Source organism: Pipra filicauda, unplaced genomic scaffold, assembly GCF_003945595.2.
Source record: "Pipra filicauda isolate LSUMZ 115617 unplaced genomic scaffold, ASM394559v2 scaffold143_size2779998_pilon, whole genome shotgun sequence".
In the NCBI taxonomy this organism is placed as follows: Eukaryota; Metazoa; Chordata; class Aves; order Passeriformes; family Pipridae; genus Pipra; species Pipra filicauda.
Genome location: NW_024103918.1, coordinates 266,159 through 290,541, shown reverse-complemented (window position 1 = coordinate 290,541; position 24,383 = coordinate 266,159). Strand labels below are relative to the sequence as shown.

General features: G+C 40.5%; 1 protein-coding gene across 2 annotated transcripts in view; it reads left to right on the top strand.

The window, feature by feature from the left end:
• The first annotated feature begins 370 nt into the window (after positions 1-370).
• Positions 371-24,383, top strand: part of LIN9 (lin-9 DREAM MuvB core complex component) — a 40,276-nt gene continuing 16,263 nt past the window's right edge. The window contains exons 1-6 of one of the 2 annotated variants that reach the window (XM_027712933.1): positions 371-449; positions 10,167-10,199; positions 11,235-11,329; positions 13,617-13,721; positions 15,657-15,790; positions 19,856-19,981. In XM_027712933.1, coding sequence (XP_027568734.1) covers positions 371-449; positions 10,167-10,199; positions 11,235-11,329; positions 13,617-13,721; positions 15,657-15,790; positions 19,856-19,981 — 572 coding nt within the window. Of the gene's footprint in view, positions 450-10,166; positions 10,200-11,234; positions 11,330-13,616; positions 13,722-13,808; positions 15,320-15,656; positions 15,791-19,855; positions 19,982-24,383 lie in introns of those variants that run through there. The other variant, XM_039378679.1, reaches the window with a different exon arrangement.

Genomic DNA, 24,383 nt, shown 5'->3' with positions numbered 1-24,383 from the left:
ACGTTGCCCAGAGAGGTTGTGGATGCCTAATTCCTGGAAGGGTTCAAGCCAGGTTCGATGGCCTCTGAGCAACCCGGTCTACTGGCTGTTGTCCCTGCCCATGGCAGGAGGGGCTGGGGTCAGGTGATCTCTTAAGGTCCATTCCAACTCCTTCACTACGATGGTCCCGCCAGGCTCCAGGCGGCCCGCGGGGGTACCGCACGGTTCCTGTGACAAGCGCTGCGCCCCTTTCCCGCCCGCCAAGCACTCCCCGGGACGGGGGCGCGGGACGAGCGGGACCCTCCGCCCCTTCCCCTCAGAGCGCGCGGCTCTGCCCGCCCCGCCCCGCGCGCGCGCCCGCCGCGCGCCCGGCCCCGTCTCCTCCCCCAGAATGCCCCGCGCCAGGCAGCCTTTGAAAAAGCGGCGCGGCTCGTTCAAGATGGCGGAGCTGGATCAGCTGCCTGACGAGAGTGAGTAGGGACCGGTGCCCCCGCTCCCGCCGCCCCCTCGCCCCGCCGGGACACCCGCGCTGCGCCCCCGCCGCCCGCCCGCCCTCCTCCTTCCCTCCCTCCCGCCGCGGGCGCCGTGCGGGGCCGGAGCCCGAGCCTCCTCCCTGGAAATCGGGCCGGCCCGGCCCCCCCGCCGCCGCCGCCGCCGCCCCTCCCGGGCGAGGCCCCGGCCCGGGCGGCGGGCGGGGAGCTCCGTCCTGAGGGTGCGACCCCCGCTGCCCCCGGGGGTGCCGGGGCTGGGCCTCCCGCCCCGCCCGGGCGGCACCTGCCGGGCGTGCGGGGCGGGCAGCGGGAGCCGGGCGGGGCGCGGTGACAGCCCGCCCTGCCCGCGGGGGTCGGGGCACTGCGGGGGAAGGGGCGTCCTGCCCCGGGGAAGGGGTGAGCGGCCCCCCGCTCCTGCCCCTGCTGTCGCCCTCGGGGGCAAGGAAGGCTCGTGTGTTCATAGCCCGTGCTGTGCACGGTGCGAGCAGCTCCGCGGGGCGGGGGGGTCAGGGCGTGCGTCTGGGGGTCACCGATAAATGCATAGGGAAGAGCTCGGAGACCGTGTGTTGTGTGTCAGCACATGAAAGCTGGCTGTATAGGAAGACAGTATATAGACATTTGTTTTCATACATGCAGATCTGTACATCTGCACCTCGAGTGCTGTGTCCAGTTCTGGGCCCCTCAATTCAGGAAGGATGTGGAGGTGCTGGAGCAGGTCCAGAGAAGGGTAGCGAAGCTGGCGAAGGGTCTGGAGCAGAAGTCCTACGAGGAGCAGCTGAGGGAGCTGGGGGTTTTTAGCCTGGAGCAGAGGAGGCTTAGGGGAGTCCTTATTGTTCTCCACAACTACCTGAAAGGAGGTTGTAGTAAGGTGGGGGTCAGTCTCTTCTCCCAGGCAGCCAGCAACTGGATGGAGAGGACACAGTCTCAAGCTGCACCAGGGGAGGTTTAGGTTGGACACTATGAGGAATTTCTTCGCTGAAGGGGTGATTGGACATTGGAACGTACTGCCCAGGGAGGTGATGGAGTCACCATCTCTGGAGGTGTATAAGGAAAGACTGGACTTGGTACTTGGTGCCGTGGTCTAGTTGACATGGTGGTGTTCAGTCATAGGTTGGACTCAATGATCTCAGAGGTGTTTTCCGACCTTATTGATTCTATCATCTCCATAGGGTTTGTGTGGATGTTGTTTTCAATGAGCATGAGGATTAGATAAAAACTTAGTGTAGGTGAAAACAACGTGTTGTTGCTGCGTATATGGATTCATGCACATAACACTTAAGTGTTACAGAAGAGGAAATTATTCAATGTAAAATGTGTGTGCATGCTACCTTGACATGTGCTCTTACAAACTGTCAACTCGGGCCAAGCTAAAACTAGGGCATTTGTAGCTTCAGTAACTGCACACAGTGGAGTAGACATATTTTTGGTGATGCTGTTCTGTGGATCACCATGCGAGTTCACGAACATACCAACTCTTTCCATATCCAAAGATTCTCAGAGGGAGGTGACTCAGAGTGGAAATCTTGCTTCTGGCTACTCTGTGTGGTCTTTGTTACAACTCCAACAACTCTCAGGAGGAAAATTGGTTAGTGTGCCCACGTGGCTGGTGCAATTGTGTTAACAGAACAGATTTATGAAGGATCATAATAAATTAAGGATAGAACTGACACACTCAACTTAGTGTAGCTCAGTCACATATCAATCAGACTTTAAATGTGGTACAGCATACAAGTCAAGGACCAGTTGACAAGATCATAGTTAGTAATTAACAGCAGTTTGTTGCTTATTGAAGTTTCCTTCTTCACTCGAATGAGCAGTGTTTAAGTTACTGTTCCACCTGCTTTCCAGGGAAGGCACTGTCCGCTTCGAGAAGTTAACATGAAGTAAGAAAAATAACTTTTTTGTCTCTACCACCTTTATATTGCCTACAGTGGCACCAGGAAGATTTGCCAGGTCTGTTGCTTCACCTATAGTAGATCCTGTAATAGTGTGACTCAGTTTCCCTTAGGATTGGGCTATCCTGGAGACTCTTGCCAGCAGTATCACTGGTACAGTCTCTGCTCGGCAGGTGAAGCAGACAGTGTGTGTATTTGTGAAGGTAATAAGCTTCCGCTGTGGTGACTTGGCCCTAAGGTTTGTATTTACCTAAGTTTGGTGCAAGTAAGGGATGTTTTCTGTCAGATAGGGAGCTTCATGTTTTCTATAGTGTAGTGAACTGCTAGAAATGTGAAAGTTTTGAAATGTGTTTGCCTCGTGCTGTAAATCCTATTCTATCCAGTTTTGGTGATCTGGATGTTTTCACATTACACTATTGCCACACATAGTTCTTTCATTTCCAGTCCTATACTTAGAGTGAGGATGTAAACTTAATCCTCACTGATTTAACACTGACTTCTATCTGCAGCTTAATTTATACAGGATAGTAACAGTAAGCATCGCAAAATTGATTTTGGAATCTTCTATAGTGGTGTAAAAATAAGTTCCTGAAAAAGTTAGAATAGTTCATGGCTAACAGACTTTCAGATTTATGTATCATACTTGTGAATTTTCTCCAGCATAGTTTATAGTAGACCACAACTGAGTTTTCATGTAAAAAGAATTATAAGTAAACACAACATACTCAGCGATAAGAAAACTGAAATTTTGCTGTTATGGTAAGAACCATGCAGTTTCACTTTCAGATTGGATATCTGATGAAGTGGAATTTGTCCCAGAGTATTTTAATAGCACCTACTTGCCCTCTTGTCGGGTTCTGTAATGCAACTGGGCAGTGACTATTCCTTAACTGAGGAAGGAGATGAATGTAATGCACATACTTGTCTCTGCCAGACTGCAGAGGTGATGGGTGTCAACGTGTTCGACTTTACTGTTGTCTCATTCTTCTCTAAAGCTGATATTCTGACCTTTTGAAATGATAAGAGGGTTCACACTGACAACCTAAAAAAATGAAGATGGCAGTGCATATTTTTACATGCATTTCTTGTAGTTGAGACCTTTTCTTAGTAGGGCTGCCAAGGAAGAGGGATGTAGTAACTCAGGATGCAACAAAGTGCTGTGAAGAAAGAACAATGCTATGGCAAATCCTCTGTATTAAAGGTCTCAATTGCAGAAGTACTTCCAATACTAATAATTGGATTCATATTTTGAAGACAAAATTTGATTCTGCAGACTGTTGGGTTGGTGCCCAACGAGTGACTAATTTTAGTCAATGCATTTTTTTCCCCTCTTCTTATCTCCTGGTAACTTTTCAGCGGAGGTAAATGGTGGGCAGCCTTACTGCTGCAGACCAGATGGCTTTTTCTCTCTGTGTCAGAAGAGGGAAACAGTTGATTGTATTGGAGTGTACATAATATTGCCCTGTCTCTTGCTCCTCGTAATAGCAATCTTATTTGTGGATTACTTGGTTATAAAGTTCACACAGGGGAGCTGAGGTGGGGCTCTGATGAAGCAGATGTGACTGGAAGATTGTCCTGGTGCCGGTGGAGGCAGAACTCTGCAGACACAGCACAGGCAAAGCTGCGTCGTGGTGCGTCCTTTGGCACCACGAGCTGGTCTCAGGGAGGAGGATGCCTGGAATCGGCTCTGTAAAAGTGAGGATGAGCTCCCATTTTTGACAGAAATGAAAGGATGCTTAGCCAGCTCAGGGATCAGGAGCACGGGGCCAGCAGTGAACCACTGGAGTACAATGTGTCTGCGCTGTGTGTGGGCAAACACCAACGATCGGCAGGTGAATCGGAGAAAGGAGCCAGACTGCAGAGGTGATTGGTGTCAAAGTGTTCAACTTTTACAGTACAAATACTGCAAACAGTAGGATATTGCCAAATACCATGTATTGCTAAAACATCACTGGTTCTAGGGATCTGTGTTTTAGGACAGAAGGGAAGGGAGCCTTTTATCCCATGGGCAGGGGCTGCAGCATAAGAGCGGCACTTCGTGCAGAAGTTGTTCTCTTTAGCCCCAGTACAACATTATGCTGTGTTTCACAGGCACCCTGCCCCTACATAACCATGTGCTCTGGCTGTGTTCTGATGCATTCCTGGATAGCTGCAGGAAGGATATGGCACACCTCTTGCCACTTTGGTTTTCCAGTCCCAAGGCGCCATGAGCCTAACACTGGTGTGCTCTGGATGTTTGAGGTAAAAAGTCAGCAGAACCGTGTGAGATCCCAACATTTGGGAGAAGGCTCCAGATTAGTTTTGAGACTCCTATATAGTACCCAAAACAAATACTTTACAGTGCTGCATACCTTTAAAATTGTATGTTACCATGGTATCAGCGGATTGTCCCTTATGAGAACAGTGTTTCAAAAAGAGGGCTTTGTTATTGTGGTTATTGTCTCCACAAGTCCTGTAGAAGGGTTTGCGTGGCTGAAAAATTTACTTCCATCCAGTCGTTAAATCAGGGTTTGGAAATACACATATGTCAGTTTATTAGTGGGCTCATAATGTGAGGGAAATACTGACTCATGCTTGAAGCAAAAAGTTATATTCATTTAAATTATTCATTTATTTACCTCTTCAATAAACACAAAGTTTCAGGGAAGCTTTAAAAGCTCCCCTAAGCCCCTTTTCCGTCTGATGTGTGCTTTTTATTTTCTAAGTTTTCCTGAATAAGCTATCCTAATAGTGCCCAATCATTTGAGATGCTTGTGCTGTGCTTGTGTAGATGAATGATCTCTTGGAGGGTTAATGACTCAGTCTATAGTAAAGACTCATGTTTTTCCCTTCTTCTCCATGAGTTTCCTCTGTCACACCATTTTTCGTGCTGTCAATGTAGTTTAATTACATAGGGTTTTGAGGTAGTCATGCAACCAGGGCTAAAATAACTGCTCACCTGTGCAAATTTAGACAAAGGAACGTAATGGTCTGGAGAGGAAAGGCTTTACATTATGTAATTGCTTATCTGGATCCTAGAATTTTCTGTATTGATTTAGATACAGATTTGTCCCCACACATTAGTAAAATCAGTAGCTATGGAATATCCCTGTGGTTACTTGTAACAATTATTATCAAAATTATAATAATTGTTACAAGTTCCTTATTGAAAAATATGAAAACATTTTCAAAAATGTAATATGTTTGTCTGTGTTCCTGTTTAGATTTTAAGATCAGCAGTTCAGAAGCCGTATTTAAACTCCTTTGCTTCATGTTAGTATTGAAAATATACATCAGGGCATCTGCAACTGCCCATATTGAATTGTGGTTGAACTCCTCCTCTGTGGTTCAGTTATGGTGTTTTCAAATGAACAGCAATAGGTACTTGTTTTTAAACTTAAACCTGACTTTAATCTTTTAAGGTAACAGCTTTTGTGCTTTTCTCCCATGCCTCAAAGCCTATGTCCACATCAGAGATCCTTTTAAAGTCTGTTCATAAGGCTTCTAGAGCAGTTAGGTTTTTTTAAGTTCTGTTCATTGCAATGCTCTGAACGTCCTCCCCTGTGCTGGGAGAAGGAGGCTGGGGCTGGAGGAAGGATTCCTGGTGACTGTGTGTGCTCGGAGGGAGCGGTGGTTCAGGACTGGAGGAGCTGTCCACCCGCAGGAACCCACGCTGGCTGCTGCTGAAGCCCATTGGTTTCTAACTAGCTAAGTGTGAAAATATCAGGGCCCTTTTCACACTAGGCTTGGCAAAGCTGGGGTTATTTTAATGTTGATTTTTTTTTTTCCCAATTTGGTTTTATGTGGACTTCATGAAAATCACTTCTTGCAAGTGTTATAAAACACATAAATACACTTGTTCCTGACTCTTACTTACTGATGAGCTTCCTGTTATCATACTATTTAATATCTCATAATCTAGCACAGTTATTTTTATTGCACCACATCTGTGGTGCACATATTTTACAGAATCATTGGGGGGTTTATAATGGCCAGGAAAGGCCATTATAATCATCTTAGATTCTTCATTAAGCATGCTATGATACTTGTTTGGAATTTCTGTGCACCAGTTCCATGCTTCCTTTTTAGCTATAGTTTTCTCTTTAAAAATATATGTGAAATTGGTGTTTAGGATTTTGAATTATAGGGAGCTCAACATGCCCTTTCTTGGTATAGTTACATAAAATCTGTTAAACTTTGCATTCATTGCTAACCTGAACTTATCCAGTGTGATTTTTTAAAAAAATAGGTCTAGTTGTGCCTTTCCTGTAGGGTGTAGAGCTGTTTACCCGTCTGAATTATCTTCTTTGTGGATACTTCTGATCAGTGACAATCTTGACCTTCTTTGGGAAGAATAAGATTGGAGCATCTTAACTTTCTTGCAGTAGGGCAAGTTTTTAGATCTTGAAATTTTTTTCTTATATCTCTTCTGAATCCTTTCCTAATTTTTCAGACTTAGTCAAGTGTGAATACTGTATTCAGGTAATTAATTTTCTAACAACATATGCCAAGCAATACTCAGTAGGGTACTGAGATGAGACTAAGTCAATTGTACAGTTCGCACTGGAATAGTGTGCTGGTGTAGCCTACTGAAAACAGGCCTTCTAATTCCTGAGCCACTGCTGTGCTGAGCTGGCTGTACTTCCTCCCTAGGTTGAGGGGCTTTTTTACTCTCAGTGTTAATAAAGTCACCTCCGAGATCCTTTGAACCAGGAGGAGCTGGAAGTAGATTTTGGTTGTAATACCCTAAATGATTCATAGGCCTGATTTCTTCCTTTCCACCCATTTGTTTTTTGAAGTGTTTCTGGAAATGAAATCCGTGTCATTGTCATAATAGATATTTACATTCAAGTGTGCGTGTTGTATTCTAATTTAATCTCTGTTTATAATTAAAATGCAGGTTAAAAAGACTGCCTGTGATTATATATTTGTTATTCAGAACGGGAGTATACATGACTATTGGCATTTAATGTGAGACTGAGATATTATAAATGTAATCATTATTTAAACTAAAATATGGGATAGTTTTAATAAACAATAAAACTTAGTAAGCGTAATAAATCTATCCTGCATCACATCACAACTTTTATACTTCCTGAAATACTTCTATCTGTATTAAACATTGGTTGTTTTTTATTGTAACACAGTATTGCTTAGATCATCATCCTACTTGCTGGTTTTGTGGCCCTAGTAGTATGTACAGTACTGCCAAACTAAATGGAAAAAGTAGGGAGATGTACTCTATTCCTAGAAGTTTGGTGTTGTTGCAGATACCCCCTAAAATCAGTGTAGAAGAACTTGACAAGAAAAGCCACGTTGTATCATATTATTGCCTTTCTGGTAAAATTAAGCTTCTGGGCATCTCCATTGTCATTTTGATGTCCTAAAGCTTTAAGCTACAAAAGTGTTGGTGTTAATTTTCTGCACCTTCTTACATTAAAATAGCTTAGTTTAACTTTTGAACTTCCATAGATCAGGAGTTTCTTTTTTGGACACTTGTATTCCTAAGTAGAAATGCCCTGGTTACATTACTTTAATTGCAGGTTAAGTGAAAACAGATGAGCAACCCTGTTCTAGCATGGCTGTTGAAGATTAACAGTCACGTGTGGAAAACTCCTTGGTAATTAAAGCTGTTTTGGAGTGGTAATCTTGTAAAGCTCTGAGGTGGCACATAACCTTCTGTGTTCATCACCTCTTTACATGTTGTTTCTGATGCCAGTGGTCTCATGCCCTGCTCTGCTGGCCCATCATCAGCCTCACAGGTGAAGCATCAGGGTTAGCAAAGCTGTGAGATTGACACCACCCCCAAATAAAGCTTTGCTGCCTGTTGCTGAGGTTTTTCTTTTGCATTGTTGACATACTCACCCTGGACTGAATTCATTGAACTTGATTCACGTGAGGAAGATAGTGAGAAAAAGAGGAAAATGACTGTATGTTTGGTCTTACAAATGAAGTGCCTGAGATCTTTCAGAGTGGTGATCTGTTCTGGAAGGGCAGCATCTCCTCCATTTGACAGTCCTGATGACCCTGCTCCTGCCCCTCCATCCTCAATGGCAATTACTTTTCCCTTGTTCTTAAACTGCATATACTGCATGTACTTACTTATCTCTGCACACATTTTCCACCATCCCCTATATAAATTTGGGGGACACAGTAGTTCTTTATTGTTCTTACTGTTACAGTTCAGGGCTGTTTATTCTTGGTTGATAGCAGAGTACCCATGTGCAAGCGTGGTGTACAGTATTGGATTTCTAGCATGAAATTTAAAAAAAACCTTGTGATACCTTTAACATACAGCTTAGTTTCAAGAGCTGAATTCACTGTAAATCAGATCATCATAGAAGCATGTTCCTATTCCTGTGGCTGATAGGTCCCCAGCCCAACAAAGGTGATACATCAGAAAAGAAATGTGCAAGAAGAGCAACAGTATAGCCCAGGTGTGTCATCTTGGTTTTGGCGTGTAACCCTATATGTGTTAGCTGTAGATTTGAACAGCTTGGGAGATACTGGGGTGGAGGCCCTCTAAAACACCAGGGAGTCAAAACTAGTTCCCTTTCATATCTTAAACTCTTTTTTTAATCTTTTGGGGAAAAAAAATAGAAACTTTCTTTTTTCAACTGAAGTTTGGTTTGGGATTTTTTGGTAACACATGGCATAATAAAATAGCAGCAAACAAAATACTATGATGACGAAATAAGGAATGTAGGGGAATTTTTTGCTGTTGCTGCTGTTGTATTCTCTTCAACAGTCCAGCCCAACCCCAAATGCTTGGTTCCCTGGAAAGGGACAATATTTCTTCTTTTGGCTCTGTAATATTCCCTGGAAGGGATCCTCTAAGAGGCAGATATCTCTGGCACTGTGAGGTTAGTGGGGTTAGGAGCTAGATAAAGGGCAGCCACAAGAAAAGGAATTTCTGGACCTTGGAAGTCAGAAAGTTTTTGGAACAGCAAACAGAAGCTGAAAGAGGGAGTGGAGAAAGTGAGAGGAAAAAACGTTTGCCGTACTGGAACATAACTGGAAAGATAAAGTTGACTTGAGGGAAAACCATGAATCTGCATTGTCGTGCAGAAATATCTTTCCCCTCTGCTAATGCAGCTGCTTCAAACATCTCATTCCTAGAGAGAGATTTGAAAATTCCAGGGCATGAATGGCCAGTGTTGTCAGGCCCAGTTTTGTTTTTTCCTGGCCCATGAGCATTGCAGAGGTCCTAGAGATGCAGTGGAAGGGGAACAGTGAAATTCTGATGTGTTTATTGCACCATTTGAACAGTTTGAGCAAACTAACGGTCCTGTCTGCATTCGAGACCTGAATGTGTTGCTTTTCTTAATGAAGTGATACCACCAGGGGGCAACTAACTATCCATCTGCCTCCTTCTGAGCATAAGCTACTCCTTTTGGGGAAATTTTGGCCACTGAAGAATTTTGAATTGGTAGAAATCATTAAAAAAGTGTTCAGTAGTTTCCTTGTCAGCTGTAAAATATATTTGCAAGTGCAGCAGACAAGCAGCCAAATGGAGGTATGTAGTATGGACATAAAGCTTTTTCAGAATTTGCTGTGTTAAATATAAGTGCTTAACATCTTAAGTTTTTTTCTTGATGTAAAACTAAAGGAAAAAACAAAACATGAATATACTTTCAAGATTTAGTGATAATAAACATATAATGCTGTACTTAGTGCCATGGAAGGTGCACTGGTTTCAGCTGTGAAAGATTAAATAAATTCCACTTTCTGCCTAAGAATTAATTAAGAATGAGTAGACTCTGCATAGGTTGTATGACTTGAAACAGCTTATGATTTATGTTGACTTCTTGATATATTGCAGGTTCTTCAGCAAAAGCACTTGTGAGCTTGAAAGGTAAGAAATGAATGTGTTGTTTACTTGTACCTAGTCTGACTTTCAGGTGTACTTAGTTTCTGGCTTCACAAAGTTCGAGAACATACCACTGAAGAAAGTTTTTTGTTGAAATATGATTTGGTTTATTGTAGATATTTGTTAGTTCTCTAGACTAATACTCCTTGGCAGTTGAAACTACATATGTTGTGGTGTATTTAGACACTGCTCTTCTGGATGAAATTCCTGAAATGTGTTTTTTTCTTTGTAAGTACTACCAAGGTGTCAGGTTTGATGAGAAGATTGGGATAATCTTTCCTCTCTTGAGGACAAGATGCGAGAAGGATTCTTAGCAAGACCTGTGTATGTGACAGAATTTACATTAGGAAGGCATTTCACAATTGCATTGTATTCTCTGTCAGCAGGTTGTGGGCTAAATCAAAAATCTACTGCTGCTTGTATTTTTTTCTTTGAAATTGTCTTCAGGAGCATTCATACAAATTTTGAATACTTTTAGTTTGCCCGATAATAGAAGCTTCTTTATGTATTACAAGGCCTCTGTTACATAAGGAAGAAGGCATGATCTGTTGAATATGTTGTAATATAGGTTTGTTGTAATAAAATTTGTTTTACTTGTTGATCTGCACCCACTTCATACATTTCTAGAACCAGAAGGTGGCTAAGTCTTGTAGAGCTGTACCTTCTGCAGGTTTGTTACAGCCACAATTCAGTTGTCTAAATGTGTGTCAACCTGACAGTGGAAGTAACTGATTCCAGCAAAGGAGGTTTCAAGAAACCTAAACACAGACACAAGTAAAAAATGTTTTGTTCGTGTTTCTCCTTGTACTGAAAACCTCCTTCATTTTTTTTAATTATTGTTCAGAACAGTTTAATGAAAATATTGAAATCTAGAATCCATTTGTAATTGAATTCAAAGAAGATGTTGCAAGTAAAAAAAAGTATTTTATTAGTCGATGTTATACGAGCTTTTGGACAGTGATTATGTTGAAAGGTACACTTACCTATACATATATTAATGACATACTTTCTTCACAACAGAGGGAAGCTTATCAAGTTCATGGAATGAAAAGTACAATCCTCTGCAGAAAACGCACATTTGGAGAAGCAAGAATGCTGGTTCTGCAGTGGAAATGGTAAGAAGTAAAAAAAAAAAGCAGATTCAGAATTAGTAAAATACTGTAGAATGAATGAAATTTAAGGATCACAAAATTTGACTGAGATTTATCGTTTCAGATGTCCAAGTGTTAAACTATGTCCTTCACAAGCACTCTGCACAGTTTGAATATGAGGGACAAACATATTTTATAAATGAATAATTGAACAAGTTAAATTGCTGACCTTGTTCAAGATAGCTTGTAATAATTTTTTCTGTGTTTTTTGTAAAGCAAGTGCTGTGTGAAGTATTTGTACTGTATGTACCACCTTGAGCTTAGGAATCACCACTTCTGATCAACTATTTTTGCGTCTCAGTAAATACCTCACTTCTAATTACGGCTGGGAACTGACACATAAAGGAAAGGAAGGGGAAACATCATAATGCACTTCCATCATTGTGCCTTCTGGGGAGTAGATTTTAATAAAAGTAGAGGAATGTCAGTGAGGTGTGTGGCGTTCTGAGAAGTCTCATAGGAGGCCTTACATTAAAGAACAGCCTTGGGGTGGGGATATGAAATGAGCCTGCAGCTGCCAAGGACATATCTGGTGTTTGGGTTGACAGTTTCCCTCTCTCTTCTCGAAATATTTTGAAATATTCTTTCCCTGTTGTATCACAATCAAGCTTTTCTTGACTGTTCTCAACCTCCTCTGCCTTAGAAAATTATGGGATTTTGGTTTGGTTTTGCCACCAGCTTTATTGCACCTGGTTTGTCTACATGTGTAACACTGCGTGCTTTCATTTTTACACTCTGGAGAGTATATGAAATACCATCTCAGTTGCTAGGCAGATTGTTCTCCCATACTCCTGGTGCCACCTTCTACTACAGTATTTGAGACCCACTTGCCAACTATCACCTGATTTTTATTAAAATTATTTTTTTAACAGTTTGTTTATTTGAAAACTGTCATGCTTGCCTGCTCTGCAAATAATCAAAATATCTGAGTGGCATCTAGTAGTACATTAAGTGATGCTCTTGTGTGAGACACTGACAGTCCAGAATGATGAAACACTCTTACCATTTTGGATAGTTTATTGGAATAGAATTTGGCAATTCCTGTTGAGGGTTGTAAAACGGTTTGCTTGATCTGGATCATAATGATTTGGTTACAAACTTACTAAATATCTTTCTTAAGTGTAAATGCTTAATAGTGAAGTTTTATTTCACTTTGTTGATTTATTTTGTTTCTGACTCCTGTGAGGGACTTATATTTGTTATCAGTATTCTTCACTTTGTTGGTGTTACAGTTTTCATACCCCGTATCAATTTGCAGCACTTTCACCCTCTATATTGAAAGAAGTCAAATCTGCATTTGTTCTGCCTTTACTTGTCACCTTTGTAAGTAGTTTGAAGTGCAAGGAATACCACAGAGTGCAGTTTTGGGATTCTGTAAAGGAGATCCATTTCAGTGGTGGCTGTCTCCTGTGCTGGGCCACAAAGTCCTGGAGGGAAAAGCTGCTTCCCCTCAGCACTAACAGCCAGTCATAGGTTACTCTTTTGTCCTCACTGAAGGCACAAGTTTTTTGTCATAGGGTAAAATGTTGAGGAATAACTAAACATATTTTTTATGGCACATTTACAATATGGTTTCTTGTTTTCACTCAGCTTTCTAATTCTCTCTGAGTTGTAACATCTTAGCACACAAGTTAATTTCAGTTAGCAAAATTTAAATTCTAGATTCTTCTCTTTTCTGATATTTTCACATAACTTATTCAAGCTTTAGTTTCTTCAGACTTCAGCTTCTTAACATTTTGCAGTGTAGGGACCTTCAATGAATTAAAAATACAAGAAACCCACAGCAATTTATTAGGCTCATTAGAAATCCTTGCAAAAAGTTATATGCAGCTAATGTTTTTACTGAGAACATATAAACCAAATCCACTGTTTGAATAAACCATGGTTTTGACCTGAAATTTAGAACAAACAGATGTACTTATAACCAAAGCAATCCTGTATACACAAGTGTTTAGACACCTAACTCTAATGGAAACAAGTGGGAGTTAAGTTCTAAATACTTCTGTGAAACTGGGCCAGCAGTATAGTAATGGGTTATAGTTAGCATTGGAAAGCTTGGAGTCTTGAACTCCTTCTCTCAATCCTGAGATCTCTAACTGCTGGGAGGCACTATTTGTTGTGTACCATGTGCCTTAAAACCAATAGGTGGCAAGAGAAAAGGCATTTTGTCTCCCTCACTGTGAATTTTGTGCATGAACAGAGAAATCAAGTTTTCTTCCTTGCAATTCATTCTTAATTTTGATACGTACAGCCCTTCAGAAATTCAAAACGGAGTCGACTCTTCTGCGAAGAAGATGACAGACAAATAAACACAAGGTCACCCAAAAGAAATCAGAAGGTTGCGATGGTTCCACAGGTACCTACATGTATGGAGATATTTTTACCAAAAAAGGGAACAAACCTACCTGTGTTAGTTGAAAATTAGAATAGATTTGCTTTTTAAGTTACATTTTTGGCTTACAAATGTTCTTGTGAGGAAAGCTATTGCTGGGAGTAAGCCGCAATTCAAAACAGATGAATATTTTTCTTCCTTACAACTGGTTTCCTCAGTTTGTTTATGGGAGTACCTGTTCTTTGTGATCCTGGATATGAACATGCAGGGCTAGAAAGGATTCCAGACTAATTGCCCATCATGCTCCTGCAAACAATCGTATCCTGTAGTCAACATAAATTTATTCAGCTTCACTTAAAAACTTGACTATGTGTGTTGCACTGACTACATCATTTAGAAGGCTGCTATAGGACTTAATGCATCTCAGCAGTTAGGAACTTGCTGTAGATTTATGGCTTAAGTGTATTTATGGCCATCTATACCACTGTACCTTCTGGATCCTGTAATGGTAACGTACTCCAGTTCAAACAGTTTGTTTTATTGCTTCTCCACTTGATTGTCTACTCCTTGATACAGCATGAAAGAACAGCTGTTAATATCTTTTAGCCTTTATTCGCTATGTTAGACAGGGCAACATCTCTTAGTCTCAATTAATTGGCTCTGTAATACCTTTGTCATCCAAATCACTTCTCTATACCATCACCTTATGAGCCTGAATTTACCTCACTGAAAAAGCACTGTTTGAACACTGGTCTTATTTGCCTTCTGGACTGCGTGTGCAGTGTCGAATGGGGAAGACTTAGCACTCGCCATTTTGCTGGGTCCATTTGGCCATAGAGGAGGACCACGACATTTCTCTTCGTTACCATGACTTTGTAAGAGTAGGAGGACTTGGGTAATGTTCTAAACCCAGTTAGTTTGTGCTTAAATGTCTGGTTCAGGAGATCCAATGATTGCTGGATAAATATTTGCAAGGGACTGCAGCTGCCATAGTTTGCAGATCTTGCTGTCCCACTAGGCTTTGTTTCCTGGAGTTCCAGTGGGAGAAAGGGGACCTGTATCTAGTGTAGCAGGAGCCAGCAAGGTGCCTACCTTATGCTTTATCCTATCATTGCTGCTGCTAAAGGCCAAAATACTTTTGAGTGTTTGGGGAAGAATAACAACTGATGTTGGCATGGGGACCCAGTTAAACTAATAGTCTCAAAAAGCTGTTATTTTTTGCAAATAAGTTTTTCTTTCTGTCAGTTAAGACAACCATTGCTGGAACAAAACTACAGAATTATTTTTCTATGGTCTTGTTTAAACACAGGCCTATGTATTATGCATGCAATCTAAGACAGTGTCTTTTCTGCAGTCTGTGAAATAGCTTCCAAATGTAGTTTGAACTGGATTTCTTATGTCCATGCTAGTTTCTCTTGCAGTTTTTTAAAAAGCAGACATTCCACTCAAAGCTTTGGCTGTATTATATTCCTGTGCTAGCTTCATCCTCGGCTTAAGAAGAGCGAGCAAGAGTAGAAGCCCCAGTGCAAATGAGGCAGTTGCTGTTGCTGGCATCTGAGCAACATCATGTATGCTCACCTGAGACAGTGTTCAGTGGTGCCTGAAGGTTTGGAAGTCTGCAGGTATTTTAGTGCCATGCTATTGTTAGCAATAATGTAGTTTTCAGTGCTGGAAAATGTTTCCATTAAAAGAGCCTTGTATAGATATCATCGATTGTATTGATCCTGCTGAAGTTTGCTGTCTGCTTCTGCTCTGTTTAATTGCATTGCTGATATAATGCAGTAAGGGTTGTTATAGATCTGCAACAGAAAAATTGCCACGAAACAATACGTGCTATTAAAATGTAGCAATTATTAATGTGCAAAATTTTATCAAGAAAATCTGGCTTGGTTATTTGAATACTGAAAAATATTAGGCTGTGTTTAACCGTTTCCTTTTTTTTTTTTTTTCCCTACCTAGAAGTTTAGTACAACAATGTCAACACCAGAAAAGAAAGTATCACAGAAGATCGGTTTACGGCTTCGCAACCTGCTCAAACTTCCCAAAGCTCACAAGTGGTGCATATATGAATGGTTCTATTCAAATATAGATAAGTATGTCTGCTTTATATAATTCTCTCTTATTAGTATAGAAAAAAGTCATTTTCTGAAATTGAGCTGCGTAGTTCCATATATTGGTTAAATACTTCAAAGTTTATTCTAAATTATTAGTTACTGAAAATTATATCATTGTTTTGGTGTTGGGTTTTTTTAATCTTTTTTATCATGAACAATGTATGTGGGTAGTTCTTTGGAACTACCAACTTTGGGAAGTTGTCTGTGGAAAGTCTTCCTTCATGGATATAATTTTCTTTTTTGTCACATCTGCCTCTACCTGATACAAGATTTTATTCATAATGTTTTTAGCATCTGAAGCACGAAGTTATCAGAACACTTAGACTTCTTTGAACCATTGGATCAGTGTTATACAGGGGAGATAGGAAGGTGTCTGCTTCTTCATAAGGTGCTGCTTCCCTAAAAGGGGTAAATGTTGATATTGGATATTTCTTCCCCATCATCCTGTTTTTACCGTGATCACTAACAAAGCTCCAGGCTGTGACTATTCAGCTTTTCTCTAGATATCAGCATCCTTCTTGGATCTCTTAATATATTTCCTAGACTGTTTCTGCAATTTGTGCGTCAGAATCCGTGGCATTTTTAACCTTAACAGCACTAGCACAGTGGTGTAAATTGTTTAAAAGAACCATTTTAATTTATCATAGTCATGAAAAACTAAAAATTCTGAAATGTAAAAATCATTATTGAATGGAATCTTAAAATTTACACTGATTGACTAATGGATGAAAAACTAGTAATCAGTATTCTAAAGAAAGGCTTTGGAGTTAACAAGCATTATTTTCCAGAATGTACAAACAAAATAATTACTGTTTTTCCTTCCTATTTTAATCACAATTGCTGTAGCTGTTTTCCTTAACTGGGAAGGCAGTCATAGCAACAGAAAAACATTCTGGCATATATTCATCAGAAGTGGAAAAATTACACGTCCATTTTAGTTAGTTTTAAATTCATCATCTGTAGAGTTTAATTCCTTTGAAAGAAGTAGTCTTTGCATGCCATTTTCCCTCCTTATTTGAAAAAAATAAACAAAAACCCCAAACCTTACTTATTTCTAGTAGTAATTTTAATATGTGACATTTTTAATTATGATGTTTACAACGGTCCAAGAACTTTTAGTTTATTCTTAAATAATTGCCTGTGAAACTTCAGGCCTGTCAGTAGACTAGAATTTGAGTTTAGCAGGTAATTCTGAAAACCTCTTTGAGAGTTATCAATGTGTGCTTGTGTGGTGGGTTGACCTTGGCTGGATGCCAGGTGCTCATCAAAGCTGCTCTGTCACTCCCCTCCTCAGGTGGACAGGGGAGAGAAGATGTAACAGGAAGGTCATAGGTTGAGATAAGGACAGGGAGAGATTGCTCACCAGTTACTGTCATGTAAAAAACGGACTCGACTTGGGGAAATTAGTTTATTACCAATAAAATCGGAGTCAGATAATGAGAAATAAAACCAAATCTTAAAACACTTTACCCCCATTCCTCCCTTCTTCTTGAGCTCTGTTCCCAGTTCTCTACCTCCTATCCCCCAGAAGCACAGGGGAACACGAAATGGGGGTTGTGGTCGGTTGATCCCATGCTGTCTCTGCTGCTCCTTCCTGCTCAGAGGGAGGAAGCTTCACACTCTTCTCCTGTTCCAGTGTGGCATCCCTCACATGGTTCACAGTTCTTCATAAACTTCTTCAATGTGAGTCCTTTCCACGAGCTGCAGTTTTTCACAAACTGCTCCAGTGTAGCCCCCATCTATGAGGTGCACTTCTTCAGTAATGGACTGCTCCACTGTGGGTCCCCCATGGGGTCACAAGTCCTACCAGAAAACCTGCTCCAATGTGGGCTCCTCTCCATGGGTCCACAGGTTTTGCCATGAGCCTGCTCTAGTGTGGGCTTCCCAGGGGTTCACAGCCTCCTTAAGGCATCCACCTGCTCTGATGTGGGGCCCTCCAGGGGCTGCAGGTGGCTCCATGGTGGACCTCCGTGGGCTGCAGGGGCACAGCTGCCTCACCATGGTCTTCTCTGCTCCAGCACCTGGAGCACCACCTTCACTGACCTTGGCTAGGTGTCTGCAGAGCTGTTTCTCTCAGATATTCTTACTCCTCTGTCCTGCTGCAATTGTTCAGGGTTTTTTTCCCCTTCCTAACTGTTATCCCAGAGGTTCTACCACCATCAGATTGGTTCAGCCCTGGCCAGCAGTGGCTCCATCTGTGAGCCAACTGGCATTGGTTCTGTTGGATATAGGAGAAGCTTCTGGCAGATGCCACCCCTGCAGCGTCCCTCTACCAAAACCTTGCCACACAAACCAAATACAGCTTGTAGGACTTGTAAGATATGACCATGTTAAGATATTGTAATATTGTTTACTAAGAGACTTCATATCTTTGGAAGAAAAACTTTGATATATGTTGTTTTGAGTGATATGATCCAGACTTAATGAAAAACTTAAACTTTAAACCATAGAACTGTCAGCTGACAAAATATGGCTCACTGTACAAGTCTCAGAATATTTTAATCGAATTGTCTAATCCAAAATTGAAATAATCAATTTAAGTGCCATGTCTACTGTAAGTTTTTAAAATATAATATCTCTACATCTATCATCAGTGGGTATTAGATTATTCAAGCTGTTTCGGTAGGATTCTCTCTATACTGCTGCAAAGGACTGTTTTCTGTAAAGTTCCATTGACTTAAGACATGCAGAGACTTCTTAAGACATACTTACTACTGCAGTGAGATCATAGGCCCTCGGAAGCAGATGCACCTACACCTTGCTTACACCACATTTTCTGGAGCTTCCAATCTTGTGGATGCTGTGGGTTTGCCTCCTTAGGGACAAGTGATAGTAAAAACAATCAGATTATGTTTCTCAAAGGAGAAAAAACTCAAAGCAGTTGTTTTTTATACAGATATCTTATAGTAGCATCAATAAATATGGATCAAATGAAACCCTTGTATATGTTTCCTTGCCTGTTTCCTGAGCCTCATTGATCATTCTTTGTGATTTCCTTTTTACTTCATGCCACAGCTGCAGATCCTTCTATTGCAAAACTATTCTCTTCCATTCTTGCCCAAGTCTCCTTATCTCCATGAACTTTTCCTCTCTCCTGCCACCCCAGACACTCACTTGAAAGCAGTGTTGCTTCCAAGATCCTCTTTGTTCTGTGCTTGGGAATATTCCCCTCCAAACCCCTGTACCCAGCAGAGAGTGGAGAAAAGTGGCTTTATCTAGGATTCAGTTATTCTTTTGTTCTCTCCGGGTGAGATCTATTTCAGTTGCACGTAGTCTTTAATGATTAACCTTCTATTAGATGGGCATATCTGTTGCTGCTCCCTTGTCTCTTCAGCCTAAGAAGGATGTGGTACTACAAAGGTAAAGGCAGTCATAAAACAGAGATACAGGCAGGTCATAGCATCAAAGAGAAATTTGTAAGTTGTGTAGGTATGTTCTCTGAGCTGTCACTTCTCTAATACCGATCCTCTGCTTCATCATGGAGTCATGGTATGATACAATAAAAGTCTCACCTGTACAGCTCCAGAGAATGAAGAGTTGGTTCAATTTCCTGTATTTTGGAACCCTCTGTTGAGAATCTGGGTTACAATTGAGTGAATTGATGAAAAAAGGTACGGTCTTTCTCAGTGTCACATTGTTCTCCCCTTTATTCTCAGTACCTCACTATATCTTTATGGTTTCCTTCAGTGTGTTGCAGTATCCTCGTCACACTGCACTAGGTTTGCTAAAGTTTCCTTTGGTGCCTTTATGGATGTTACAAAGCAGGATGAATACATATGTTTCCTTTTGGTAACAAGAGATAGGAGCATTTTTAAACATCAGTGATAATGCTCAAAGAGACCAATTGTCCTGGAAACTTTCTGGGTTTGTTTTCAGTTGAATTTATTTCAGGTTAAAATTGTTCTTCGAATTAGGAGTGTCTTGTGTATGGAACTAATTTATACTATTTGTTTTCAATGTATTTCTTATGATGGATGTTTTTTGGAATCTCCTGACAAAAGTTTACTAAGTGCAGTTAAGATAGGACCACTTATGTTTCAACAGGCCACTATTTGAAGGAGATAATGACTTCTGTATATGCCTGAAAGAATCTTTTCCAACTTTGAAAACCAGAAAATTGACAAGAGTGGAATGGGGTAAAATCAGACGATTAATGGGAAAACCACGGAGGTAACTTTTTCTTTCTTTCTTTTTGACTTACTACATGTAGTTTTGATGTTACTGGAATTGTTCCTTTTAAAGTAATTTTGCATTCAAGTGATAAAACAAAACAATAACTTAAGAGTATTAAAACATACTCATTTTATTGAAATGTTTTCTGAGCACCCCCCTCTCCCCTGCCCCATTCCTTATAGGCACGTGTCCAGTCCATGAAGTTCTCAGGAGCCCATACTTGAAATGTTCTCTTCACACTCTAGATAACTGAGTGCCCAAGCTAGGATGTGTTGAAGTTGTTATTGTATCTTCTATGCTGCAGTGCTTCCTGGCATGGAAGACCAGCCAATTTTTCACTAAGGTTTTATTCTGCCTATGACTAGCTCTTCATGGGGAAAACAACTGCACGTTTTCATCTCAGTGATTTTATTATTATTATTTTTAAACTGTTTTGTAGATCCTCAGCTTTTCCTGGCTTGGTTAGCAAAACAGAGAAAAGGTAAAGTCACACATAAAATATTGGACATTGTAGAGAAGAAGCTAGAATTGACTGAAGGGCATAGTTTTTTCTATAGTTTAGAATTTTTAATTCTGAAACCCACTGATTCAGTTCAGCCTTTTCACAGAATCTATGCGATTTAGCCTAGAGAAGAGAAGGCTAAGGGAGGATCTCATCTTTGTGAGTGAATGTCTAAAGGGAAGGCATAGAGAAGACAGGGCCAGGCTATTTTCAGCATTATCTGGAGACAGCACAAGAGGCAATGGGCACAAATGAGGCGGTAGGATCTCCGTCCTTAGAGGTCCTCCAAGGCTTTCTAGACATGATCCTGAGAAGCCTCCTGTAAGTGATTCTGGTGGAGGGATTGGAGCAGATGACCTCCAGAGGTCCTTCCAAACTCAATCATCCCTGTCATTGTGTAAGATCAGGAGAAAAAAGTGTAAGAAGTGTTTCATAAATAAAGCAGCCTTTTGTTTGCAAACACTAAAGCACTGAATCCATTTCATAGAGAATTGTACTGAATCAGATTATATTTTGCCTGTGAAGACCATTTCATCATCTCTACCTATAAACAACTTGACATAAGTAAAAATTGTCAGTCACGGGAAGGCAGCAGAGCCAACTTAAAAACAGCTCCTCTTGGAAAGATGTTCATGTCATTTGAGCTTAACTGAGATAGCGTTTCATTCTTCTATTGTCATTCTTCCTTCTGAGAGGGAAATTGTGTATTTAGAGGTTAAATCATCACTTACTCATCTGAGTAATTTTTAAGTAATTTTCTTTTGCCAAAAGTGGGTACCTCTGTAATAGATCAGCTCACCTCATTCAGCAGTCTGTTGGATCACTGATAAAACTTCATAGAATCTTAGAATGGTTTGGGTTGGAAGGGACCTTAAAGATCATGTAGTTCCAACAAGGGCTGGGGGCAGGAAGCGTCATGGGAAGGGACACCTTCCACTAGATCCGATTGCTCAAAGCCCCATCTAACATGATTAGGTTGAAAACTTCCTTCTGGTTTTGAGTTTGTTTTGTTGTGGGTTTTTTTTTGGTTGGTTTTTTTTGCCCTTTTTTTTTTTTCTTTACCATGGGGCAGTGTTTTTTGTTTTGATTTTTTTTTTTTTTTTTTGCTTAGATGTCATACAGTTAGTTCTTTAAAAAGAGAGACTCATGCTGAAGGAACCACAGATCTAAATGGGCAGGAACGTGTTTTGTCTGAATTTTGAAGTAGGAGTATTTGACTGGATGAAGAGTTTGATTGGATCAAGGGTTGGACTTGATGATCTCAGAGGTCCTTTCCAACCCATCTGATTCTATGGTTGTTTGTTAACAATCAAACTTCATGAGTTCTTGCTTTTTAGCAACATAAAATAAACATTCCTGTTTACTTTTTATTTCTTTACTATTTGAAAAAAAACCTTACTGGGAGTCATTTTTAAGATGTCGTGACTGGTCTTTGGCCTTAGTTTTGAAATATTTGAATTATTCTAAATAATTTGAATCCTTTTTCAAGACAATTTTCATCTACCTCCAGAGCAAAGATTTTTTTACATTATTATGACGTTAGAAATTTCTTCTGTCTGTACTCATCATATGGAGGTAAGGTAAATACCACGTCAATACTGATATCTCCCCATGAGGGGTAAAAAAATTTAAGACATTTTGCATCCACAGTGTTGATGGCAGAGGAAAATAGTGTCTCTGTGATAGCTGTCCACGTGGTTGTCCTCTTTTTTTTTTAAGTTTTGTTTTAAATATATTGTAATATTTTCTTCTGTCTGCTACTACTTTAAACGTCCTATCACACATCAACAGTGTGTTTGATTGACACAGCAGTATTCATCATGAGAGCCTGCAAAGCTTGTAAGATTCCAGTAGACTGTGGGGAAAGATATGCTCCAAGAAAAGGAAGAGGTAATAGTTAGTCTTGTGTACTCTGTTTAAACTTAATTGGGCTTGTGAAATAGCGATGGATATGATTGAAGCTCAGATATGCTTGTCCTGCCACTACATGATGACTCCTCTGTTGGTTCAAATTCTCACGACCAAAGTAAAAACTGAGAAGAATGTTCAATGTCTTAGAAAGTCTCTACAGAAGATTAATGAGATTGCAGTTTTGATCTGTACCATAGTTTTAATCTTCATTTTTTCATAGGATGGCATAAAGATGGGATAACCTTTATTAAATGCATTTGGGGAATGTGGGGTTGGAGGTTTCCTTTAAGAGAAGCCAGAAATACGTTGCAAGTACTTTCTACATCCATAATCTACAGCATTTGGAACAGAGATTTTTAAGAACATCTGAGCTAGCAGCAAAACAGTAGTTGCTGTTGTAGGGACCTTGCAGGGTCAGTGATTAGTATCAACATTTGAATTTGTATTTCTAAGAGCATGGGTCGAACAACATCTCATGTTTCTGATACAAGACTCTGGATGTGATTAGAAGGACTAATATTAAAGTCTATGTTGCTTTCTTTTTTTTTGCCTTTTTTGTAGTCTTGCTGTAGTTAGCCAATGGAATTGAAAAGCTCTGACCTGTATTTTGCAACTTGATATTCACAGCCCACAGCAAGCTTATCACACCTCTTCCTCCCCAGTGGTAAATATGAAGCAAATAGCATTTGTTAAGTGAGAATATCCAAGTAAGCTCTGCATAAGCCTCCCAACCACCACCCCCTCTCTCTCTCTACCATATCCCTTTCTAGATATTTTAAATTCCTGATGAGGACCAGTAGGCAATACACAATTCCAGGTAAACGCATTCTGCTCTTCAGTGGTGAACTGGTGAGTGGGACATGCACCTATGGTTGCTCAATCTACAACACAGTTTCCAGGCTATACAAAGACTATGATGACTTTTGTGGTGATTGTGATTGGAAAGCCTGGTACAGGAACCTTCAGTGCATTACTGCATGTACCTGACAAAAGGACCTCACAGCTTCAATTCATTCTTGCTTATTTTTTTTCCATGTCTTGCTTAGGACTAGGATCTCATTGCATTCACACTGGACACTCTGGACAAAACAGATGACCTGTGCAGCTTATAACTTAGAAAACATGTATAAGATAAAAGGCAATTGATGTCTGCATATAGTGTGAAACTGCTGACCAGTATGAAAGAAAATGGTCCCAAGATCCTGGTGGCTTAGTGTTTTACAGTCGTCTTATACACACTGCAAGGAAGAGAAACTGTGGCTTTGTGGAACTCTCCCAGTGAGGGGTACACAGAAGAAAACATGAGGATGTTTGTTTCAGTATATAATAAGCAGACTTGAAAATAGGAGCTGACTGCTTAGTACTAAGTGGGAAATAACTGAGGACGATCTTAAAGGGATTTAAATCAGAAAATAATTTGCAATGTAGAAGGGGAAACGAGCAGAGGAGTTGAGTTGACAGTGTCTTCTAAAATAACCTCATAAAATAGAATTTCTTATTGATCAGTAATCAATATATAACTGTATGACTTCCACAGAAAATGTTTAAATTGCATTCGACTGCAGTAAAGCAATTAACAAAGGTAGCAAATTATTTGATAAATAACTGCTTCTGCAATTAAGCAGACCTACAATAGCATCTGTCTGCCTTTTTAAAATTACTTCTTTTATTGACACAGGAATGAAAAACCTTTTTTTAATATAGAATGAGAGATAGGATTGAGTCCTTAATGTCTTTATCCTTTCAGTGTCTCCCTCACGCGTCATTCCTATTCAGTGGGTTAAAAGTGAAAATGAATAAAACCAAGTAAGGGCCTTGGGATTGAGTCTTCCATCTTTTATATTGCATTTTAAGAACAACCCTCCCCTCCCAAAATGGGGAAGGGGACTGCTAGAGATTATCTGATTTTACCTAAGATCAAAAAAAATTGTACTTTTACTACAATCTCAGAACAGTTAATTTGCGTTATAGAGATTTTGGGGCTGA